This window comes from Protobothrops mucrosquamatus, unplaced genomic scaffold, assembly GCF_001527695.2.
Source record: "Protobothrops mucrosquamatus isolate PMUCROS unplaced genomic scaffold, P.Mucros_1.0 scaffold3041, whole genome shotgun sequence".
Lineage (NCBI taxonomy): Eukaryota > Metazoa > Chordata > Lepidosauria > Squamata > Viperidae > Protobothrops > Protobothrops mucrosquamatus.
The window spans coordinates 15,255-39,035 of NW_015389055.1; the positions used below are offsets into that span (position 1 = coordinate 15,255).

The 23,781-nt window shown below is 37.0% G+C and overlaps 1 protein-coding gene across 1 annotated transcript in view; it reads left to right on the forward strand.

The window, feature by feature from the left end:
• The window catches only part of ANKRD13C (ankyrin repeat domain 13C), a 24,965-nt gene extending 2,656 nt beyond the window's left edge, over nucleotides 1–22,309 (forward strand). Inside the window, exons 2-13 of the mRNA XM_015826291.1 lie at nucleotides 5,154–5,195; nucleotides 6,210–6,314; nucleotides 7,025–7,110; nucleotides 7,796–7,841; nucleotides 9,899–9,965; nucleotides 11,336–11,480; nucleotides 13,221–13,352; nucleotides 13,901–14,062; nucleotides 15,642–15,721; nucleotides 17,691–17,789; nucleotides 19,297–19,397; nucleotides 22,031–22,309. Coding sequence (XP_015681777.1) covers nucleotides 5,154–5,195; nucleotides 6,210–6,314; nucleotides 7,025–7,110; nucleotides 7,796–7,841; nucleotides 9,899–9,965; nucleotides 11,336–11,480; nucleotides 13,221–13,352; nucleotides 13,901–14,062; nucleotides 15,642–15,721; nucleotides 17,691–17,789; nucleotides 19,297–19,397; nucleotides 22,031–22,161 — 1,196 coding nt within the window. The 3' untranslated portion in view covers nucleotides 22,162–22,309. The remainder of the gene's footprint in view (nucleotides 1–5,153; nucleotides 5,196–6,209; nucleotides 6,315–7,024; nucleotides 7,111–7,795; nucleotides 7,842–9,898; nucleotides 9,966–11,335; nucleotides 11,481–13,220; nucleotides 13,353–13,900; nucleotides 14,063–15,641; nucleotides 15,722–17,690; nucleotides 17,790–19,296; nucleotides 19,398–22,030) is intronic.
• Nucleotides 22,310–23,781: the final 1,472 nt, after the last annotated feature.

Consider the following 23,781-nt stretch of genomic DNA (forward strand, 5'->3'; position numbering starts at 1 on the left):
AAAATTCCCAAGTATTTAACTTTACTAACCACTTCAAAACCTGATAAATGCATAAGTTGTTTTTTGTCTTTAACAGTCATATTCTTTGTGAGAATTTTAGTCTTTTGAACATTAGTTCTAAATCCAGCCACCTTGCCATATTGATGCAGCACTTGCAACAAAGTTTCCAGTGACTCAATTGGTTGAGACAGTGTAAAAATATTTGTAAATCATGGTTGAAATGAGGTGTGATGATGTTTGGGTAATGAAATGTCTGTAAGAAAACAATCAGGCACAGAGAGCACCAATGACCCCTGATCATTATGAGGGTAACTTTGCCATTATCACGTTCTATAAAGTTTTTTAAGGTTTCATCTGTACTATATTCTATAGTTCTTCTCCATTAGTACAAATATCTTTTGTGATTTATCACTGCTTAGTGTTAAGATGAAATGTATCTGAGTAAATGGCAGATTTGCCAGCTTCAGTTCTAAACACTAGGACTTAACAAGTATTTGTGTTAGCAGTATGTAACCTGTTCATAGGAAATGCTGCCCTTCTTGTAAGAGAATAGGAATGCAACCCTTCTGGAAAAAGAAAAAGAAAATCTTAGCCCTTGGGATATGTGTCAGGGTTACTTTTTGTTAGTTTTTTTCAGCATAATGATATCACCTTTCTTTTTCATCTCTGGTGAATTGCCATGTTAGCTAGTTTTTAAGATCATGATATTCTCTTAAGAACTATGCTTCATTTTTAATAACGTAGTAAAAGTAAGTTGATTCTATAACCATTAATATTAATCTAATAGACAATATGTGTAGCTCAGGGTTGAACTGTGAAGTTCTTGGTGCTCTCTGACCATGGTTGCTTGCTTGCAGACATTTCATTAGTCAAGTAGGTAGCGACTGAGGATGGGGTTTGCTTATATATATATTAGTGGCTTGCAGACTGCTATCTATAAACTGTTATTCAGTTAGGATGCTGATAACAAATTTTGCTTAACAAATTCAGATTCAAAAGAGAAATTGATTTAGGATATAGAAATATATGTTGTATCTCTCAGCCCCTAATTAAACCAAGGTTGTACACAACATTTTCCTCGACCGACCTGAGAAAGATGGTCCCATATGGCCAGCAGTTGTCTCGCAAAGGGTCAGGTGGGCAGGCCTCAGCAGGAGCAAGAAAACAGCAAAAGTCACTTGGGAAAGCAGAGCACAAGGCGGCAGGACTTTTGGAGTGCAGGAAGGCAAGGGACAATTGCAGCTGGGACAGCTCAGGCTTCCTGGGGTGGCTGCAGTTTTTCACCACGCTGCTGGGTCTTCCCAGAATGGCTGCATGTGTTTCATTGCTGGAATAAACTGACCTTCCCGGATTGGCTGCAGCTTTGCACTGTGCTACTGAGCTTAGGGTGGCTGTAGCTTCACACCATGCTGCACTGGTGGGATGGCTGAAGCTTCCAGGGTTGGCTGCAGCTTCATATTGTGCTGTGGCTCAGGGGCTTCTTGCAGCCTAGAGCTGTGGCATGCCAAGGAACCCCTCAAGTGCAGCATGGCAAGCAGCCCCACATACGGTCATACGGTTCTGAAGCTTCTTGCTGCCCCACAAGGCAAAGTGACGGGCAGCAAAAGAGCAGAGAATTTTTTTTTGGGGGGGGAATAGGCAATTGTGGGGAGTTGAAAGGAAGGCAGTCCCTTACCTTGGAAAAACCAAGGCTCGGGGCTGAGAGGAACCAAGCCAGAATGCCTCAGATTGGGGTGGTTCTTGGCTAATGACTGATGGAATTTGGTTAATGACAATAGGGAGTGCCATCACTAAATAATGCAGTCATGTGACGTTGCACGTTACAGCTATATCGCTTAGCAATGGAAATTCCAGTCCCAAATACTGTCATGACTCAAGGATTATCTGTATAACTCATAAACCAACACGTTTTAAGCAGAGACTGCAAATTAGGGAGGAATAGGTATTGCGTGGCACGTGGCTCATAGATCCTCTTCTGACTGCCTTCCATAACCCTAAATTAAGTTGATTTGAAGAAGTATATGCTATATTCCAAATTACACATCTCTAGTATGTTTCGTACCTATAAGATTTGCAGGTGAGGGTGGACACCTTTTTAACACTCCCAACTGGCTAAACTACCATTCTTAATAGCTCAGGACAGCATGGGTAATACTGAAGAATGCTGTGAGTTGTAATTCAGCAAATAATTGGAAGGCCACAGGTTTTCTGCCACCTGGTAAAGAAATCTGAATTGCCTCCTATTTGTTCAAACATGAGCAGTGTCAAAACCTCTAGGTTTTATGATTATCAGTAATATGTTTGTTCCAGTTGTAAACAATTCAGAAAACAAAATTTAAAATTCAGAAACAATTATTTTACTGTGTTGAGTGTGTATGCTTTTAGTCAGCTTTTTAAAATCTTGGCAACTGCCTAGACAAACTGCAGTTTTCTTGGTAAACTTTTTCGGAAGTGGTTTGCCATTGCCTCCTTCCTAGGGCTAAGAGGGAGTGACTGGCCCAAGTTCACCCAGCTGGCTTTGTGTCCAAGGCAGGATTAGAACTCACAATGTCCCGGTTTCTAGTCTTGTGCTAAAACCATTACTCCCAAGTTGCTAATCAGATGTTTCATCAGTATTCAAGGGATAAAGCAATTATTCCTTCTCACGCCTCTTTATATGTTTCATTGCAATGTAAATATTAACAAGAATAGAATTATCACCAATGTTTTAAACATTTTAAAGCATTAAATTCGATTTGTGTCTTGTATGATTGCAAAGTGTGCCAATACAAAGCCACGACAGTGTTACATTAGAGGAAATACTGTACTGTTTTCTTTTAATTAATGCTGCACAGAACGTTGCATCTGAAAATTTCATTAGAAGTTTATAGTGGAATGTAAGCCCAATACTTAATGCATGCTTAACATCATGTATATTCATACTTACTGAGGTAATCAGGGTTGTCAAATTGAAGGATATTTAAATATGCTAAATTACTTGTATATCTTTCTTTTTTTGTATAAATAAATCATAATTAAATCTGGAAAGAGAGATGCAGTTATACAGCCTTGCAATAATAAACACTTTAGACATTTTAAAATTGCAGGCTTAGATCCAGGCTATAAATATATAAACCTGTAGCAAAATGGATCATAACATTATAGTGATATACCTTCACTTTCCATGTATTTCACATGCTGAGTGTCTGTATTAGAAATGTAATGCTTGTGTTTAACAATTTCAGTGCATTTTTTAACGGCATTGGAGATACTTTTCTCCAGATTTGCCTTCAATAAAGTTCACAATGTTTATTGCATTTCAAACAAATTTGAGTAAGAGTTTGCTTCTGAGTTGTTCCACTTAATTCTCCAATTAAAATGTAACCTTTATAATCTAATAGCAGGCTTGTTCATACAGTATATTAAAACAGGTCTTCATGTAGCCACAGACATGGTTTGGTGTAGTATATCTTAACAAGTACTAGTTCAAAAAGGCTTCATCACTTGATTAAATATGGTAGATTATAGGGAGCGTAAGGAGTATTGAGAAGGAAGAATATAAGGCAATGAACTTTGTATGAATAAAAATCTACTTTGTATGATGTTGGGGGTAGTTCCAAGTTATCAGGCTAGTGATTCCAGCCACCAAAGGTAACAGTTTAGTATAGTTGAATTGTATTACTGCCATTTAATCTATTTCCAACCCTTCTATACACCATTTTGTTACAAAACTCAGAATGCTACAACTCTGCTAACTGCATCAAAAATTATATTGTTTGCTTATTTTGTGTATGTTACTATTCCAGTTGTGATAGGGGTCTTTCATACAGCTGTTTTACATCATTCCTTCTGTTATTTTTTTTTCCAGCTTTTTCTTCTTCCTCCCCCCTCTGTCATAAAAATGAATGTTGCTTTATCTTGAGCCTAATTACTAGATGCATATCGAAGTCTTCTTGTATCACAACTACAGAAAACAATCTTCTTTATAATGTATAATTGTTATACAGATACTCCTCAACTTACAAGAGTTTGCTTAATGACCGTTTAAAGTTACAACAACCCTGAAAAAAAGTGACGTATGACTGTTTTCCATACTTATAGGAACCAGTTCATATTTATGAGGGTTGCAGTATCTGGGGAGTCATGTGACCATCTTTTGCGACCTTTTGACAAGCAAAGTCAATGGGGAAGCCAGATTCACTTAACAACCATGTTACTAACTTAACAACTGCAATGATTCACTTAACAACTGTGGCAAGAAAGGTCATAAAATGGGACAAAACTCACTTAAGAAATGTCTCATTTAAATTTTGAGTTCCATTGTCGTAAGTTGATGACTACCTGTACATAGTCTTCACTTAATAACCAGTTACTTAGTGGCTGTTCAAAGTTATGTCTTATCCCACAAAAGCTATTTACAACCCACTTATGGAACTTTGATGGCTGTACCCCATGGTTATATGACCACATTTCAGGTGCCTGGCATAGAGCTCATCTTATTAGCCAGTTCCAGTGGTCTGCGGTCACATGACCATGATTTACAGCAGTTTTTGCCTGTTTCCGGCGAAATAAGCACATAGGAATACATGATTGTGATGTTTACTTAACAACTGCGGCAAAAAAGTCATTAAATTGGGTCCAGTCGCTTGGGTATCTTGACTTATGACAGAAATTCCAGGCTCCATTATGGTCCTAAGTCAAGGACTACATGTATTCCATTTTCTTTATTCTTTTCAATTTATTTAAAATATTTCTTTGTTCCATGGAGGTTTATGTAGCAAGCTATGGATTATTTCAGATTATTTTATTGTACTCAGCCCAGTTTGAAAATCTGGATTGAAGCTATGAATAAACATATAATTTTGGAGGGGGATTGAATAGTGACAGATCTATCTATTGTGATAACACTGGAGACCTTTCAGACCTTAATTTAAGCCAGAATTTTGTGTCCTTTCTTCCAGCAGTTCCCCATCCCCCATTTTACTAGACTTCCTCTTGTAAATTCTTAAGTATAAAAATAATACATGGATGTATCATTTTATTCTGCTTGCTTCTATCAAGTTAAAAACAATGACATTGTTACATATTTCCTAAATAAGCTTAGGATAATTAGCAGGCTATTTAATTGCACTGAGTAATATTTTAGTTAATTTAACATTTTTTTTTCTTTATAGGGAATACTCCTTTACATCTTGCTGTGATGCTGGGTAATAAAGGTTCGTAAATATATGTCAATATATCTATTTTATTTTAATGCATTATCACCAGTTAACCTCCAGAAACAGATTTTTCTTCCCTTAGCTATTAAAGCTTAGCATATGTTGAAATTGCTTGAAGACTTTGCTAAAGTGAACAACAAAACAATTTCTGTCTATACTTTTTCCTTCTACTTTAACTATCCCATTCTCTTTTAATCTTGGGACAGAATTATTTATTACATAAATTGAGAATGAAAACTCTCTTAAATTAGCTTCACTTCCTTGCTGATTATGCGATCATTTCTAAAATTATACAGTCTTCAGTACACCATTACAAGTTCTAGACTTTTTCATATATCAGTTCAACAACTGCCTTAAATAAGGTATTTTATTCTGTAGCTGGATCCTGGATCACACATTATCTCGAAATAATTGTATTCAATTACTGACTATCAATTAAAAGTTATTTGGTTCATCGGACATTTCCATTAATAGATTGTGAAGGCAATTTTTACTCTCCCCCCCCCCATTACCTTCTCTACTACATCTTATGTAATTATAAGGATATTCTGTCCCTTCAAGGCAGACTTGATAACTTTTAAAGAAAAAAATTCTCAAGTTTTTATTTCATTTAATCTTCCTGGTGGTAGAGTTATTGAGTTGAGTTAAGAAGAAACTGCCGTTTGTCGTATTGTAATCAATGGAACAAGTTGATATGATGGAATGTACTAGCCTGGATTCCCAGAAGGAAGTCCAGATTAGTACATTCCATCCGAGTTATTCAGGACAAAAGCTTTGATTCTATTGGAACCAAAGCATAGCTAATTTCTTTTGATTCAGCCCACTGTGCTTGGAAATCCACACAGTACCTTTATATGGCTTGTACCAAAACAGTAACTCAGAATGATTCAGAAGCAAACAGTATCCTCCATTAATTTAACACACAGCTCCATTACAAGAAATTTGTTATTTTTATGTGATTAGTTAATGGAAACTTAATGTTATTGTTTTATCTACTATAATTTATTACAGAATGTGCTCACTTGCTTTTGGCCCACAATGCTCCCGTCAAAGTGAAAAATGCTCAGGGATGGAGTCCTCTTGCAGAAGCCATCAGCTATGGAGATAGGCAAATGAGTAAGCAATTATTTCTCTGATTTTGTGTAAGAAACCTATTTAGTTTTTGAAGGAACAATATGCAAAGTACTGGAGAATTGAGGTTTTACTGCAACTATGAAATAAATCAAGAACAAAGTGTGCATTTGTGTGTACAGGTAGTCCTGTACACACAACTGATGGCCATTTAGTGATCGAAATTATAACGGACTCCCAAAAGGTACAATCCAGTTCTGAAATTCAAGTGGGCAAGAGAGCTCCCACTTGTCACAGTCACGTGACCACATTTCAAATTTAAGCAGCCATCCTGTATTTATGGCCATTTGCCACAACATGATCACGATTTACAATGTTTTCACCAAACTTTGTCATTTAATTTTTGTTTTTGTTTGTTCGTTTCTAAAGCAAATATTTTCTTCAATATACCGTGTTTTTCCCAAAATAAGCCCTGGAAAATAAGCCCTTAGCATGATTTTTCAGGATGCTCGTAATATAAACCCCACTCCCAAAATAAGCCCCAGTTAAGATCATCAGTCAGACAGACGCATTTAGTACCATATTTTCCCCAAAATAAGACCTAATTGGAAAATAAGCCCTAATGCGTCTTTTGGAGCAAAAATTCATATAAGGCCTGGTTTTATTTTCGGGGAAACACGGTATTTGTGTATTGGTATGTGCTTCTTATATGTATTGTATTTCTGTGATTTATGGCTTACAGTGAATTTATTTAGTTACAGCACTCTTAAGGAAACTGAAGCAACAGTCTAGGGAAAGTGTTGAAGAAAAGCGACCTCGATTATTAAAAGCCCTGAAAGAGGTAACTAATTAAATGAGGATTCTATCACAATGCTGTTAATTTTAATAAAATAGTTTGGTTGCATTCATTTTCAAAGTTACAGTTTTCCTAATTAAACCTTACATTTCTAAATGTCATTTTGCTGTGCCAGATTTTGGTGCTGATCTATAAGTGAATCATTATGTAGCAGCAGTATGGATTTTTAGGAAAAAAATGTTGTGGGTGTACTTCTGTAGTTGTATGATACTTATGCCTGCTGGAAACACCAGGCATTGATAAAAACCTGTTTAACATTTAAAGTCTCAGGAGGAGATGCAATTAATATGTTCTAAGTTAATTTGGCTTTGGTTTTGGTTGGATTGTTCTAAATGTTAACAAATTATATATGCAGGCCTGTAACTGCTCCATCTCAGCCTATATAGTATTGTGGTCCTGTGAGTGGTAATATAAAATTAAATCAGCTGTGGGAAAGCAGAAGCAATTTTGAACAGTGATCTCTTGTAATCCTAACCATATGTGATTTGCATATCATAAAATGAAATATCTTTGTAAGATAATATGATAAGTAAATTAATTTTAAAAAAATTGTTTTACAAACATGTTTTGTAAGACCATGGTAAAATAGCCAAATTGCAGTATGCATTCAAATATATATTTTTTAAAAAGTCACGATGTATTAAGTTTTAAATGTAGTATTTCTCTTCAGCTAGGTGACTTTTATCTTGAACTTCACTGGGATTTTCAAAGTTGGGGTAAGTTTTTTTTTTAAATGCATAGAGTCATTGATGACATACCATCAAATTGCTTATGATTCTTAGTGACCACTCATATAGACTATAGAGAGATTAAAAACTTATTAGTACTTTTCCAGAAAATAATTTCTGCTTAGGAAGGTGCAAATTCATAAAATACATTTTTATGTAACTTTATAGGAGCATTTCATCACATTCATATGAACCGTGATGGCGAAGTAGTTAGAATGCAGTTTTGCAATTCTAACCAGATCAAGGTTGACTCAGCCTTCCATCCTTCCAAGGTTGGTAAAATGAGGGCCCAGATTGTTGGGGGCCACATGCTGACTCTGTAAACCGCTTAGAGAGGGCTGTAATGCACCATGAAGCGGTATTTAAGTCTTCGTGCTATTGCTATTGCTGTGCTTGTGAGGCATGTTAGATACAGAAAATCCAAATGCCATTAATTGTACAATATGTTTACAACGTTCTGGTATTTAATATTTTAATTATGTATATAATACATTTTAAAGACTATAGTGAATTATAAAACTGGTATAGCATTACACTAATGAATGAAAGCAGCACATGGGTGATTCTTTGCTGAGGAGCTTCTGTTCTGCCGTTATGTGCACTAAATCTACTGGAGAAAAGGGCCTTGACCAGTGGAATTGTACAGAGGGAAGCTTCCACCCCACTTCAGATCCCAACTATGCAGCTTCATAGTTGTGGGCAAACTTTCATGTATTTCTCTCATTATTATATGAAATCACCCTTTAGGACAGTGTTTCTCAACCTTGACAATTTTAAGGCATGTGGATTTCAACTCCCAGAATTCCACAGCCAGCATTGCTGGTTGTGGAATTTTGGGAGTTGAAGTCCACATGCCTTAAAATTGTCAAGGTTGAGAAACACTGCTTTAGGACCAGGGTTTCCCAACTCATGGCAACCTTAAGATGCGTGGACTTCAACTCCCCCTGCTGGCTGGGAAATCCTGGGAGTTGAAGTCCATGCATCTTAAAGTTGCCAAGGTTGGGAAACACTGATGTAGTCATTGGTGCTTTATGGAGGGATTCCAGAATGAGCAGCTGCTTAGGGTCTTAGGGTTTATAGCTATTTGATATTTGTGTTGATGTTTCATTTCATGTTGCTGTTTCTCCTAAGCATAAGTGTAGTATGTTATAGTTGGGACACGTTTCTCCCCTGATCTGACTTAAAAAAGAATTCCAATTTGTGACATCATCTGTTCCTTGATGATGTTATTCTGTCTCTTGTTCCCTCAGTCGTAGTGAATAGATTAGGAGCAGCCCCTCAGCATGTCTGCTTCATCCCTCTCTCTGGTGTTTTGAGTTTCTCAGGGCTTCACATGCAATTTCCAATTTAATTGCCCTTCCCCATTTTCCATATAAGTTGCTGTTACATCTGTATTTTATTCAGACTTTAACCCCCACTTCTGGCTGTGGTTTAAAAGCTATGTGTGATTAGCATTCAAATTAATGAAATAAGAGTGCCTGCTTAAGGATACTGACAACAAGAGAGTAATTGTTTGAGTAATCAGGGAGAAAGCCCAGCAGTTAGAAATATATTCCTAATGTAACCAGTTAATGATTCATTTTAGAAATATCTGTATTGACCCAATATTGTAACAGAAATTGTGTACTGAAAGAAAGAATCGTAATTGTAATGTTACTTTTAATGCATAACATTACTTTGTAAACCATTCAGAGGGTGTTTTGCAAAGTGATTAAATGCTTTTTTGAGCCCACTGCTCAAAGCATCCAGAGCAGACCTGCAAAGCAGCTGCACTGAAATTTGAGAGGCTGCAGTGCTTTGATCCTTTAAAAAGCAAATAGTTCATACCGTTTTCCTTTTAGTATTTTATTGTTTCTTCCAAACACAAACTGAAAAGGGTTTTGTTAACTTTGTTATGCAGTATATTTGATAACTCTTAAAAATGTAACTCTTATCAATTTGAATTCCAAGAATTTTGGTAATAAAAAGTATTTTGGTATTATTGTATAAGAATTGATACTTTATAATGACATTTAGTCAAACTGTCTCATTTTTGTCAAATTCAGTGCCTTTACTTTCCCGAATCTTGCCTTCTGATGCATGTAAAATATACAAACAAGGTATAAATATCAGGTAAGAATATTCAACTTGCATTACATTAATCTATCATTTTTGCTTTAGAATTTTAATATTCCTTTTTTCCCATATGATTTAATGTAATTAAGAGAAGCAAATATTAACCTTTTTGGTTAGGAAATAAATTGTACTTAACAAGTTTACCAAGATTTTCATTAGAATTACCTTCATATTTTCTGTAATGTTCTGAAAACATTGATAAATAGAGCCCATCATTTGGAATAACTTCACGTGATGATAGACGAGTGACAGAAACCGGGAACAAGAGAATCTGCAGGTAGTCCTTGACTTACAACCACATATTTCTGTAACATTCAGATCCCAACTTTCTGTAAAAGTGTAACATTTGTTAAGTGAGTTTTGCCCCATTTTACGACTTTTCTTGCCACAGTTGTTAAACGAATCACTGCAGTTGTTAAGTTAATAACAATAGTTTCCCAATTGACTTTGCTTGTCAGAAGGCTACAAAAGGTGATCACATGACCACAGGACACTACAATTGTCCTAAATGTGAGTCAGTTGATAAGCATATGAATTTTGATCACATGACCATGCTGTAACGGTTATAAGTGTGAAAAACAGTCTTAAGTCACTTTTTTCCAGTGCAATTGTAACTTCATATAGTCATTAAATAAATTGTAAGTCGAGGACTACTTGCATAAGAAAACTTAATGTCAGTGGCCATGACAAGGCAGGGGTTAAGTGAGTCACACTCAATTTAACCACCTTTTATGTTGTGGTTGTTAAGCAAATCACTGCAGTTCTTAAGTGAATCACATGGTCATTAAGCGAATCCGGCTTCCCTCATTGATTTGGCTTGTTGGAAACTGGCTGGGAAAGTTCTACATGGGGATCACATGAATCCCAGGTTGTTGCAACCATTGTAAATGCATGCCAATTGGTAAGCATGCACATTTTTATCTCATGACTGTGAGGATGCTGCAATGGTTGTAAATTCGAGTACCAGTCATAATTCGCTTTTTTATGGTTGTAAGTCAAGGTCTCTCTCTGATTATCTATAGATAGATAGATAGATAGATAGATAGATAGATAGATAGATAGATAGATAGATAGATAGATAGATAGATAGATAGATAGATAGATAGATAGATAGATAGAGTAGATAGAGATAGATACAGATACAGCTATAGCTATAGATATAGATATAAACAGCAAACTTCCCTTTCTCTGGTGGTGTTGTCTAGCTGGATAATAAAACATCTGCAAAAAAAACAAGCTCAGAGAGCATCAAGAGTCCAACAATGCATTCTATTTAACTGAAAGTATCTATAATAAACAGTATAAAGCTCTCTCTCTCTCTCTCTCTCTCTCTCTCTCTCCGTTCTCATTTTGGAATATTTCTGCAGGCTTGATACAACCCTCATAGATTTTACTGACATGAAGTGCCAACGGGGGGACTTAAGCTTCATTTTCAATGGTGATGCTGCACCCTCTGAATCCTTTGTAGTTTTAGACAACGAACAAAAGGTTTACCAGCGAATACATCACGAGGTAGGCCATAGCATGGCAAAGCCATTTGCAGGTGCTGTGTATTCGGACAACGTACATTATTTTAGCATGGCTTTAAACCCAACACAAATGGAAAAACCTAGGTTTAAAATGCGCAACGTATAGCCCTGTGCAACGGTGTTTGCTCCCTTTTGAATTTGCTGATTTTTTATTATTTTTTGCAAAATGTAATACTTGTTTTATGGTAGGGTAGCAGTTCTCAGCCCAGAGCCATAAGGTGTCCTGGGGGCCCTAAGGTATTTCAAGAGGTTCACAGAAAAGCAAAGTGTATTATACTGCAACTACTGTCTTGTTGATGCCAGAAAACATGCCAGTTACCGTCTCATTTGCATATCCAGTAATAGGACTTGTACAGGAAACACAGGAAACAAATAAGGTTGGGAGGCTGCCACGGACGAAAAAAGGTTGAGAAACACTGTTTTAGGGTGTTATTTGTTCATTTAAATTCCTCCTATTCTGGATAGGCTGCTAAAATGCTTTGACAGGCATACCAGTTTGAACCTTCAATTAAAGCCTTTATATTTCAACAGGAACCACATGAAGTATTGATAACATTTATTGGAAAAGACAATGTAAAAATTCAAAAGCCCAAAGGGGAATGATACAGTTTTCCAGAACTGTAAGGTTTTAGTTCTGAATGCTATTTCTTGGAATGGAGCAAGCATTTTGTACAACAGATATGTATAGAAAAGGGCTATAGATGTACAATATTACTATTTTTAATACAAAAATAACGGCTGTTAGTTCAGTATTTTGAGCTTTTTTGTTCTATTTTTGTTTAGTGCCTAAAACTAATAATAATAGTGGCATTTCACTTTAATTGCCAGCATGCTATCTTATACCATATTTCCCCATAAATAAGACCTATCCTGAAAATAAGCTCTAGCTTGATATTTACGTATGCACCTAATATAAGCCCTACCCTCAAAATAAGGGTAGGGCTTATACCCTCAAAATTGGGGATGGAGCTGCCCCATGTGCCTGTACTTGCTTACCTCAGGTCTGCCGCAGCCAGGCCTCCCATGCCTCACAGCGCCGCGTTGACAGCCCCATTCAGAAGGAGCCTGCATGGCCGCCGCCAGCCCACTTTTTCAGCTCCTTACCACTGCTTGCGCGTGGCGCCCCCAGGCTTCATTTCACTGGCATAGGCCTTCAGGAAAGGCCTCTGCAGCTCAGAATGGAGCTCCGGGATGATGCGCGCGTCGCCCCCCAGCGTCCATTTCCCCAGCAAAGCTTCTGCAAGTTGCAGTCATAATTCTAGGACTGCTTGTAGTGTTCTCTGCGTGATGCTGTCTTTGGTAACTGCAATTCATTCAGAATGTGGCAGCCTGTTGGTTGGAGCAATTTTAACTTGTAAACCTTCTGGGAATTTGTAAAACTTGAATTCTTTCAGACTTTGTTTGAGAATCAGTAGAGATGCTGCTATCCGTGTTTTGTTAAATATAATTTTCCCCATTCAAGTTATTTTTGGTTTTAGGTTAAGGGTATTTTAATGATTATTGTTAGAGTTTTGTTGGTTAATTATCGCCCAGGAGTCCTTGGAGATGTAATAAATTATATCAACAGAAGGCATGGAGCATATCTCCTAGCAGTGGATAAATTACATCATTAAGAATAATTATTGGGAGACTCTCTGTTAAATACAAATTTGATTAGAGAAGAAAATGCTTATGTTTAAATATTTTGTTTCATTTAATACTATTCAATTTTATACTTTGTTAGGAATCAGAGATGGAAACTGAGGAAGAAGTTGATATTTTGATGAGTAGTGATATTTATTCAGCAACATTATCAACCAAATCAATCACCTTCACACGTGCCCAAACAGGATGGCTTTTCCGAGAAGATAAAACAGTAAGCTTATTTTTTATTTTAAAATTACCATCTATTTTATAGTAATGAGGCACTAAGGCAAAGAAGATGAAGTCACTTGGACTATTATGGCTCCTTTGTTTAATCTCTGAAGTGGGAAGGTCTTAAAATGTTAAGAGAGGCCACCTCCAGTGAAACTGTAAGAAGAGAACTTGAGGAGAAAACAGTAGACCAGGGTGGGCAGCCTTTTCATGGCTGAGATACAAGCTTCATGTTTTGGAAAGGTGGAAGCTGTAGCAAGTGTACCAATGATGTAAATCAGACAAGATGCTAATCTTTGGTACTCGTGTCTCCAGATTTCAGCAACACATTTGCACATTTGGAGGAAGCTCTTCAAGAAAAAAAAAACAATTTGCAACTCTATATAGCCCTGGACCAACAGCTTACCCACCTTGGATATAGATAGTGAATAGGTAGGCAATATATATATATATATAGGAGGCTTCACAGCTCTGGTCTTCTGATCAAATACTCTGTGTGTGCTTCTGTCCTTAGGTCGTTTCATTTTTTTTTTATATTTTATTTTTTAGGAAAGGGTGGGAAACTTTTTGGCAGACTTCTACCTGGTTAATGGGCTTGTTTTAGAATCAAGAAAAAGACGGGAACATCTCAGTGAGGAGGATATCCTTCGGAATAAGGCTATCATGGAAAGCTTGAGCAAAGGTGGAAATTTGATGGAACAAAACTTTGAGGTAAAGTTGAAGATTTTCTTAAATGGAATGCTTCGTTTACAGCTTTTTAAAGTCAGATTTGAAATATTATCCTGAATATTTGGTGGAGGACACAAAATTCATTACAGCAGTCTTAAGTTCTGGGAAGAATCTCCTTTCATTTGTATATAGGTAGTTCTTGTTTAGCAAGCATAATGGGGACCAACAATTTTGTCCCTAAGCAAAGGAATTGTTAAATGAAACCTCTGTGGTGCTTAGGATCTTACTTCAGCTTTCCTTTGTTTTATGCCCATAAAGGTTATAAATGTGCCAGTTGGACAAAAAGTTACTTTTTCATCACTGCAGAAAGTCACTAAACTAGGCAGTCACTAAATGAGGTCTACCTAGATGAGTTTCCATTCTGATATTTTCTTGTGCTATCATGTTTCTGAAACTTCTTGAGTTTCAGGGATGATATCTGAGAGACTTTGAGAAGCAGATGTCTTGAGACTACCTGGGGGGGGAGGGGGGGCTAGACCTAAACTGTGACTGTTTGGATTTGATGCCAGTTTAGCAACTGATCATTTTGTCATTCTCCATATTTGTCACTGAAATTGAGAAACTTTTCTTTTGTGTTTTTGTAAAAGAGGGTTTATTGGATATCATTGACATAGAACTGTGACATCCCCTTAGTTGTATAGATTTAATTTGTTTTGTCCAAAATAGTCTGATATATCTCAGGTGTGTTACTTTTTCCACGCCTCTAAGTTACTGAAATATCAGCACAATATTATTAGCATCTTTAATGTTTCACTGTAACTTGTTAACAGTTTGTCATTTTCCACCATGTTAATTCTATACAAGTACCTGTTTTTATAAATGATAGTCTTCAAGGTCAGTTAAAAAAATTAAAAACTTGCTTTTCACAGAACAGCTGAATAGTAGGCTTAATGCTGGTAACATAAAATAATAAATGATATTTCTAAAACCTGAGCAACAAACTATAATAAACCAATATAGCGAGTTGTCCAGTTGTTAGTTATATTCTGTTGGGAAAAGAATACCAAATCCCATTGAGGAATATTATTTCTTCTGCTAGCATCAGAAATGATTAGTGCAAGTTTGTAATGGCTTATCTGCTCCTTAAGTTTCCTCCAGTGATGTGGGGTAGAAAATCTCTTATGAAATAAAAATAGTTGCAAGGTAAAAAATAATATCACTCCTATATTTTTTTTCTGAGGAAAAGATGTTTTTTTTTTCTTTTAGAAGTATATTATTGACATTATACTATAATGAATGAATACAAGAAATGTCTTTGAATAAAATTAACGCTGAGAGTCTAAAGTATGGTCAAGCAATCCTCTTTAAGCATGACTTTCTCCTCATTTTGGCCTTTAGACAGTTATTTCATGCAGCATTGACAAACTAGTCTTATATCTAAATTTCTGCTTTAAGAGGTGTGTCACATTGGTCCGCCAGAAATTATTTGTTGAGCTGGTGGTTTAGACTGGACCAGTATTTCAGACTGACGAGTTGTCCTCTGTGGTTAGAAAGGTGATATCTCTGTACTTTACAAAAGTGGTAGCTATTGAATAAATTCCTGTGTCTTTTCTTTAAAAAGCCTGTCAGGAGACAATCTCTTACCCCACCACCCCCTAATACAATTTCATGGGAGGAATACATATCTGCAGAAAATGGGAAGTGAGTATTATCTGTTATATGTGTATGGCTATTTATTTATTTAGCGTATAGCATATCATACACGGAGTAGCAATATATATTAGCACTTCATCTAGATTAGACAAATACATTAAAATATAACTGTTAAAAAGATCTTATGTTCGAATACCAGTGTCTAGGCCATCTAAGAATTGAAGCGCAACTTCATGTATATTTTTAAAAAATCAGATACTGGACCGGTATATGCCCTCAGCTTAGAGCTGATCACAATGTGATCTTTGACATGGGACCCTGCAGTCACACTGAGGGGACGATACTATACCCCCATTTATACAGAGAGTCCCAGCAGACACTGAGGTGCAAATCCTATACAGGATGCCCATTGCTGGCGTGGTAATTCAAAGCCTTCACCATTTTTGTGAAGTCATTTCTATGTCTTCCTGTGTCTGGGCGTTCAGCGACCCATTTGGCTTTCCATTGGGAATCGATGTTAAAGTTGTTGGGCAGATGTTGTGCAAGTGCCAATGGAGCCTCCCTGGATTTGAGTTTTTCAGCTGACCTTCCAAATTGGAAGGTCGGTATGCACTAGTAGAGGAGGGACTTGTTCATAATTTTTCTGTATTAGCTCACTAGTGCATCTTGCCTGCTTCGTAAAGCTGGCAGTGCTTTACATTACTAAAAGCCAAAAATACATATTGTTCTAGACCAAGGGTAGGCAACCTTGGCTCTTTTATGACTTGTGGACTTCAACTCCAAGAATTTCTGAACCAGCCATACTGGGAGTTGAAGTCCCCGAGTCATAAAAGAGCCAAGGTTGCCTACCCCTGTTCTAGACTTTGCGTCATGAGATTTAAAAAAGATAATTGGTTGTTTCTAGCTAATATTTTGTTTAGATAACTATAATTATTTATATCTATTGGTTTTTCTTAAAAGAGCAACCGAAAGTTGCTGCTCTCTCAATATACCTGACGAAATTGGAAGTCTAACAGATTTAAGCTGCCTTACATATGGCACTTTGCACAAGGCAAATTTAGGATTTAGAATATGATTTCTAGGAAAAAGGTTATGAGACCATTTAAAAAACAACAAATGAAAGTATTTGAACAGAAACTAGCAACAAGCCTTAATGTGTAGTGTAAAGTGAAAAATAAATAAATACTGAAGTTGCTAGTGCCATTTGGGGGACACAAAAAGAAGGGAAATAAATAGAAAATGTGTCACTAGAAAGCTTTTTATTTATATTTAGTTATTCTATTCTGCCCTTTTTTTCTTTTATATTTCATTGTTTTAATAATCAAAATATTTAAAAGCAATAAAAAGGAACAAAAGAATGGCTAAAGGAGCATGATTCAAATGTATAAACAATGAATGTACAAATATAGTTATAATTTTTCCATATATCAGCAATTGATGGTAATACTGAATGCATTATATTCTAAAAGCTTAAAAATAATTATTAAGCTGTAAGTGGAACATAAATATCAGGAGTATAGTCAGCACAATCTGAGTCATAAAATAAATCTGGGTTACAGTAAATTCTACCCATGATACTGTAAGTCTATTCTCATTTTTAAAATCCTACACATTGGAATTTAGATTTCATACCGAGAAAAATCCACATTTTTAGATGGGGCTCAAATCCACATCTTGGACTATAATCAAGAAGTGGTTTCCACTTTGAGTTAAATTTTTAAGGTAACAAGATACTTTAATCTTTTTTTTAAAAAGAAATTAATTGCACCCTTTATTTCCTTACTGAAAATAAGGAGTTCCGAAAGCATTTAGGTTTAATTATGTCCGTGTGTGCATGAGAAGAAGAACAATGAAAAGAGAGGTATATATTCTCTTCCTGCCTCAAAAGAGCCTTCCAAGCCTCATTGAATAATTTCCATCCCCTTGTTTCCTACTCAATAATAATCTGTTTCAGGGTGTTCTGTTTGTGCATTTTCTGTATGTGGGGAGATTTTCATTTTGATTGTCTTTTAATTAGAGCACCTCATTTGGGTAGAGAACTTGTCTGCAAAGAAAGTAAGAAAACTTTTAAAGCTACGATAGCCATGAGCCAAGAATTTCCTCTAGGAATTGAATCGTAAGTCTGAATTGCTCTTAGAAAAGATTGTGAAAGAATGTGATACATTGAAGTTATATTCCTGATTATATTGTTCCTAATTCCAGGGATTCTAGCATATAGAATAAGAAAAGGTTTTATGCCACCAACGAGGTTGCACTCTGTTCTGTTGTACAATATATGGGTTCCACATAGTTTCAGCTTGGGTTTATCCCTTGATGAGTCATAAGCATTCTCTTTCAAATTAATCAATTTCTATAAGCCACGTAGCACTTAGGAAATGTCTGGTATTGTTTATTGGTTTCCAGAATGTTTAAACCTGTGCAAAGTGATGTCACTTTGTAGAGTTTTCTTGACTCTTTAATTTTTGAAGCAAAGAGTTCATCCCGCTGGCAAAACCCAGGCATTTTGACTTAGTTTCTTCTGCTGAAGGGTTGTCAGCCCCTTTGCTTTGCCTGCCATTCATTTAGATGGAAATGCCTTATGTTCACTCACGTGCAGAAGAGTACTAAAGGTAGGAAGCCCATCCTACCATGAATCTCCTAAGGCTTTCCAGTACAGCCAGATCAGATTTTAGCAGCTTTCCTAAATACTAGCAGAGTTGGTGCTGATTTGAAGTTGATTGGAAGACCAGATAGCAACAGAAAAGGTGTACCCTTATGGTCCCTGATAGTAACAATCCTTCAAGTTGGGATTCAAAGGACTCGCCTCCTTATTAGATGAGTAAAAATCCCGGGCAATCTAGCCGATATCCAGGTCTTAAGCCACAAGGCCTTTCAAGATGACTTATCAACTCTTTGAATTGCATTTGGAAGCCAACTAGCAACCAGTAGGGCTCTTAAAGTAGTGATGTGACAAGGACAAATCAAGAGACGTCCTAATTTCTTGGGCTGCTGATTCTGAACCAACTGTAATGTACAGTTGGTCTTCACGGACATCCACAGGTAGAATGAGTTGTAGTAGGCCATTCATGAGGTTATCAAGGTCTAAATGACCGTGAGCAGGGCCTGGAATGGTTGTAACTGGCACATGAGATAGAGTTGAGCAAGAGCTCAATAATAATTATAAACCAGTTGAAAGGAGGTAGCGCCTCTGTAGTCCCATGATCTGCAAGATCCAGACGTTTCATCGGAAGAGCTGGAGAAGCCCTGGGAATATATTAGTTTCTGAACCTTTCAACATCTGCGTTGATGCTGTTTTTTTAAAATACTTACTTGTTTAAATAACAACAAGAAATCAAATTCCGTATTCGATACCCAAGTTCTATATCCATATTACAAAAAGTCATATTAATAAGAACAGTACTCATTATGAATATGTAATTTATTTAAATAATTGGTCATTTGTTTTTGAATATATCCTTTTGCTTAATAGGTTTTTTTTTTAAAAAAAAAAATATCGGTTGCTGATTGTAATGTGCCCAATAATGGGCGAGAACAATACCTTCCCTTTTCAACTGCTTAAATCACGTGGTTAATTGTTGAAGCTTGTTAATACATGCTATTGCCATGCGTGTGTTCTCTTTCAGGTTGTTGAATGTTTTAGAAGTAATTGCACCCTTCAAGCACTTTAACAAACTGCGGGAATTTGTGCAGATGAAACTTCCGCCAGGCTTCCCAGTAAAGTTAGGTGAGCTATGGATTTCATCAGAAACCAGGGGTTATTATTTGATTGGTTCTTGGGGCGGGGAGGGGGGGGCAAGACCTGCAATAGTTTCCAATCGGGCACTAATAAAAATATTCCTTTTCGTAGTGTACTAAATGGAAAATACATAATAGTCCAAAGTAAAAGTTTTGCTTGAACAGGAAGGGCCAGCCTAGTCAAAACATAGAGTGCGTGGTTGCATTTCACTGATCTTTTACGAGGAAGAAAGCAATTGGCAGGATTATTGGCATTGTACTATGGTTTAATCCAGTGTTTCTCAACCTTGACAATTTTAAGGCATGTGGACTTCAACTCCCAGAATTCCACAGCCAGCAATGCTGGCTGTGGAATTCTGGGAGTTGAAGTCCACATGCCTTAAAATTGTCAAGGTTGAGAACTTTAATCCTTTCCTTCTGCCCTCCCTCCCTGAAGCTGGCATGGATGCTTCGCTGAGACAATAAAGCAGTATTTCTCAACCTTGGTAACTTTCAGATGCGTGGACTTCAACTGGCTGGGGAATTCTGGGAATTGAAGTCCACGCATCTGAAAGTTGCCAAGGTTGAGAAATACTGCAATAAAGAGATATATACAACTAATGCAACCTTCTGCTTGGACGTCTATTTAAACTCCAAGTTAAAATATGTTTTACTCTTCTGTCTCATTTGATTAAAACTGTTGGTGATGAATAGTATAAAACACAATGGCGTGGAAGGAACATTGCCACCTGTACTTTAAGTTAAGCTTGAATATTAAAGGATCACTGACATGGTCTAACCCAGGGGTAGGCAACCTTGGCTCTTTTATGACTCGTGGACTTTAACTTCCAGAATTCCTGCTGGCTCAGGAATTCTGGGAGTTGAAGTCCACGAGTCATAAAAGAGCCAAGGTTGCCTACCCCTGGTCTAACCAGACACCAGTTCTCATCAAAATGTGACTTTTGCAACAATTTGTATTTGCAATCTGCTTCCACGTTATAGCAGTTTTATCCCATCCTAGGCTATACTCCATGCCCATGTTTATCAAATGGGAATATAACTCCTTCCAGGGCAACTCCCCCCCCCCTCCATAATATTAGTTTTGCCTGGCTAAGAATTTCTGTGATTAATTGCAGAATTATTGTCAGATACATTGTACCTTCTTCTATTATTTCCTTGGATTAATGGATAGAAATGAGAGGTACAGATGCTTATTGTCTGCATATTAGTGGTCTTGCCATAACCAGATCTGTAGGTGATCTCTGCCAGCAGCTTTCTTGGGTACCAATGAAGGAGAATATTTGTAGTTCAGGATTGAAATGAGGGGTCCTTGTTGCTCTCTGAACTTGCTTGTTTTCTTGCAAACATTTCATTACCCTAACTAGGTAATATCATCAGTGCTGATAAGGAGTGCTGTTTGCTGTCACTTTATATTCTGGTGCCTTGCCTGTCTGGGTGGGTGGGGGCTGTCTTAGGGATTATTTGGTTGGGCAGTTTACTAATGGCTCTTTGGCAGTTTCATGATTGGGGTATTGCTTACTTGATTGTTGGTCTGAAGTTAACCTTGGAGTTAATCTATGCTGATCTGAATGCTGATTACTGATGGAGAGGTGCTGGGAATCTTTTTCTCTTGGGCTGGTTGATTGTCTCTTTTGCATAGTCTATAGATGTTGTTAATGTCTATGTGTCTATTGATGGCTGATTTGTCAAGAGTGCCAGGCTTCTAGAAATTCTCTGGTATTTTTGGATTTGGCCTGGTCTAGGATTGTCACATTTTCCCCAATTGAAACGGTGGTTAAATCTGTCTGTATGTTGTGAAATTAAAAAAAAAAAAATCATCATGCCTTTTGACTGCCAGTTGTTGTTCATGGATGCGTTCTGCCAGTCTTCTGCCTATTTCTCCTACATAGTGGTTGTTGCAGTTCTTACACTGTATGTTGTAGATGACTTCTGTTTTTTTCTTCTGGGGTTGCTGGGCCTTTTGGTCTGCTTAGGATATTTTAAAGGGCTTTAGTTGGCTTGTGTGCTATGCTGATTCCATGGAGTTGCAGTAGTCTATTTGCGGTTTCTGAAATATTCTTGATGTATGGCAGTGTAAATCTTTTTAGGGTTTCTGTTGGTTGTGCTGTATTGGGTTGAGACCGCCCCCACCCACCCAGACAGGCAAGACACCAGAATATAAACTGACAGCAAACAGCACTGATGATGTTTCCTAGTTAGGGTAATGAAACTTTTGCAAGAAAACAAGCAAGCTCAGAGAGCACCAAGGACCCCTCAGTTTTCTTAGGGTTGACAAACAATGAATATAGGGTGGTCCATTAAGGCATCTCACTGGCCATCAGTCACAACATTCCTCTAAACCAGGGGTAGGCACCCTTGGCTCTTTTATGACTCATGGACTTCAACTCCCAGAATTCCTGAACCAGCTAAGTTGGCTCAGGAATTCTGGGAGTTGAAGTCCACGAGTCATAAAAGAGCCAAGGTTGCCTAAACCATCCTTTATATTCTTTTACCAAAAAGTACTTGGAATTGCAGCAAAGCTCCCTGTGAGGCGACTATCATGGAAATGATCAGAAGGAATCTTGTTAAAGGGAGGAGAACCTCATCCCTGACCTATTAACGGTTCTGTTCCTTTCTTCCCAGATATTCCTGTGTTTCCAACAATCACAGCCACTGTGACTTTTCAGGAGTTTCGCTATGATGAATTCGATGAATCAATTTTCACAATTCCCGATGACTACAAAGAGGACCCCAGCCGCTTTCCTGATCTCTAAACTTAACTGGACAGTTAGCAGCGAATAAAAGAATACCAGCATGCCTCAGACAACAAGAAAACCGAAGGACGTGGATAGCTTAAGACCGATGTCTGAAAGTTGGGAAAATTGAAAAGATAAAACTTATTTAAATGAATTCAGAAAGGGAACACAGAGTGAATTTTATCTATTGTAATATATAGCAAGCATCCATCTGGTGTCTCAAGGACAGCAGGTCTCCTGATGTATCACATTCATTTTTACATCTCGACTTGCAAGCATGGTAATGTGGCACCTCACACACACACACACACACAAACCTCTGCCCCCTCCCCCCATGGTACATCCATAAATCCCATGAAGACTATAATTTGTTTATAGATTTTTTTCCTTGATAATAAAAAGCACTCTTGGACCATTTGCATAAACACTAAAATGTCTTACCCAGGGTATTAGCCCTTTTAAATGCTCATCGGAGTCAAGATAACCTTCCTTCAAGGTTTGTTTTCATATATTATAGATCCTGTTACATTCAGCAAATTGAACATCGTCTGAGCATTTAGAAGAAGGAATTACTTTTCTGTAGATAAATAAGCCAAAAGCTAACCTTTTATAAACAGTTGCTTTTAGTTATTGCAATACATTTCAGTACTAGAACATTCACTCTGCAGGGAATAAGGTACCTCCTTTAGCACCTTAGTGCAACTCATTGTGGTGCTATCTGTATTTTCCCCAAATTGTTGATTTTCTCCATTGAAGATTTGTCTCCTAACCTTTTCATGAAGATCTTTTCAAGATGGCTGGAAATGTTCTTGCAGTATTTATTGGAGATTCTTCCTTGACATTTATTTGGGCTATTCAAATGTACATAAGCGACTCAACAAGCATACCAAATTTGCATTTATGCTCTGCAGCATTTGAGAAGAATGAATAATAGCAGTTAGATTATAGCAGTCTCAAAGGTGAAGCTTTGCTTTCTCCCAAGGAAAAAAATCTAGTCGAATGAAGTAAACTAAGAAAGTAAGCTGCAGTAATTTAAGAAAAATGTACAAAAATGCCATGGGGTGTTTCCAATCTGGATAGCTTCAATAAGAGTAACTTTTGGCTTTTTTCTTCAAATCGACTTCTAAAAATTAGGATTATTATATGGTTCCAGCCACCGAACAGGAATATAACCTAGTGTTTTTGCTCTACTGTCTCAGACTGTTGATAGCTACATTCATTTGTATTGCGAGATTTGGCTTCCAGTAATGTGTATGTGTACAGAAATGTAAATACTTTCAGAAGGATATTCTTTGTGCGGTCTAGTCTTTTTTTTTTTCTTTTTTTGGTCTGGAAAGTTCTTAAGCCACTTTCAGACATGCAGAAAACCACATGTCAGGTAACACCCAGCGCTGGCAATATCTTAAAATGTGAAATGAGGCTTTCTGAGGTATAGTCCTCAGTAAAACAGACTCATAAGCCACAGCAACCCTGTCAAGAAAAAAGGTACAGAACTAATTAAAGTTGTAGCTTTGCACCAGGGCCACATGGAGTGAAGCAACTCAAGAAAACTGCAGCTTCATATTATAAACCAGGGAATAAATATTGAGACTAATTGCAGAAGTACTGCAAACTTGTAAGAAGTTTAAACCAACCAAG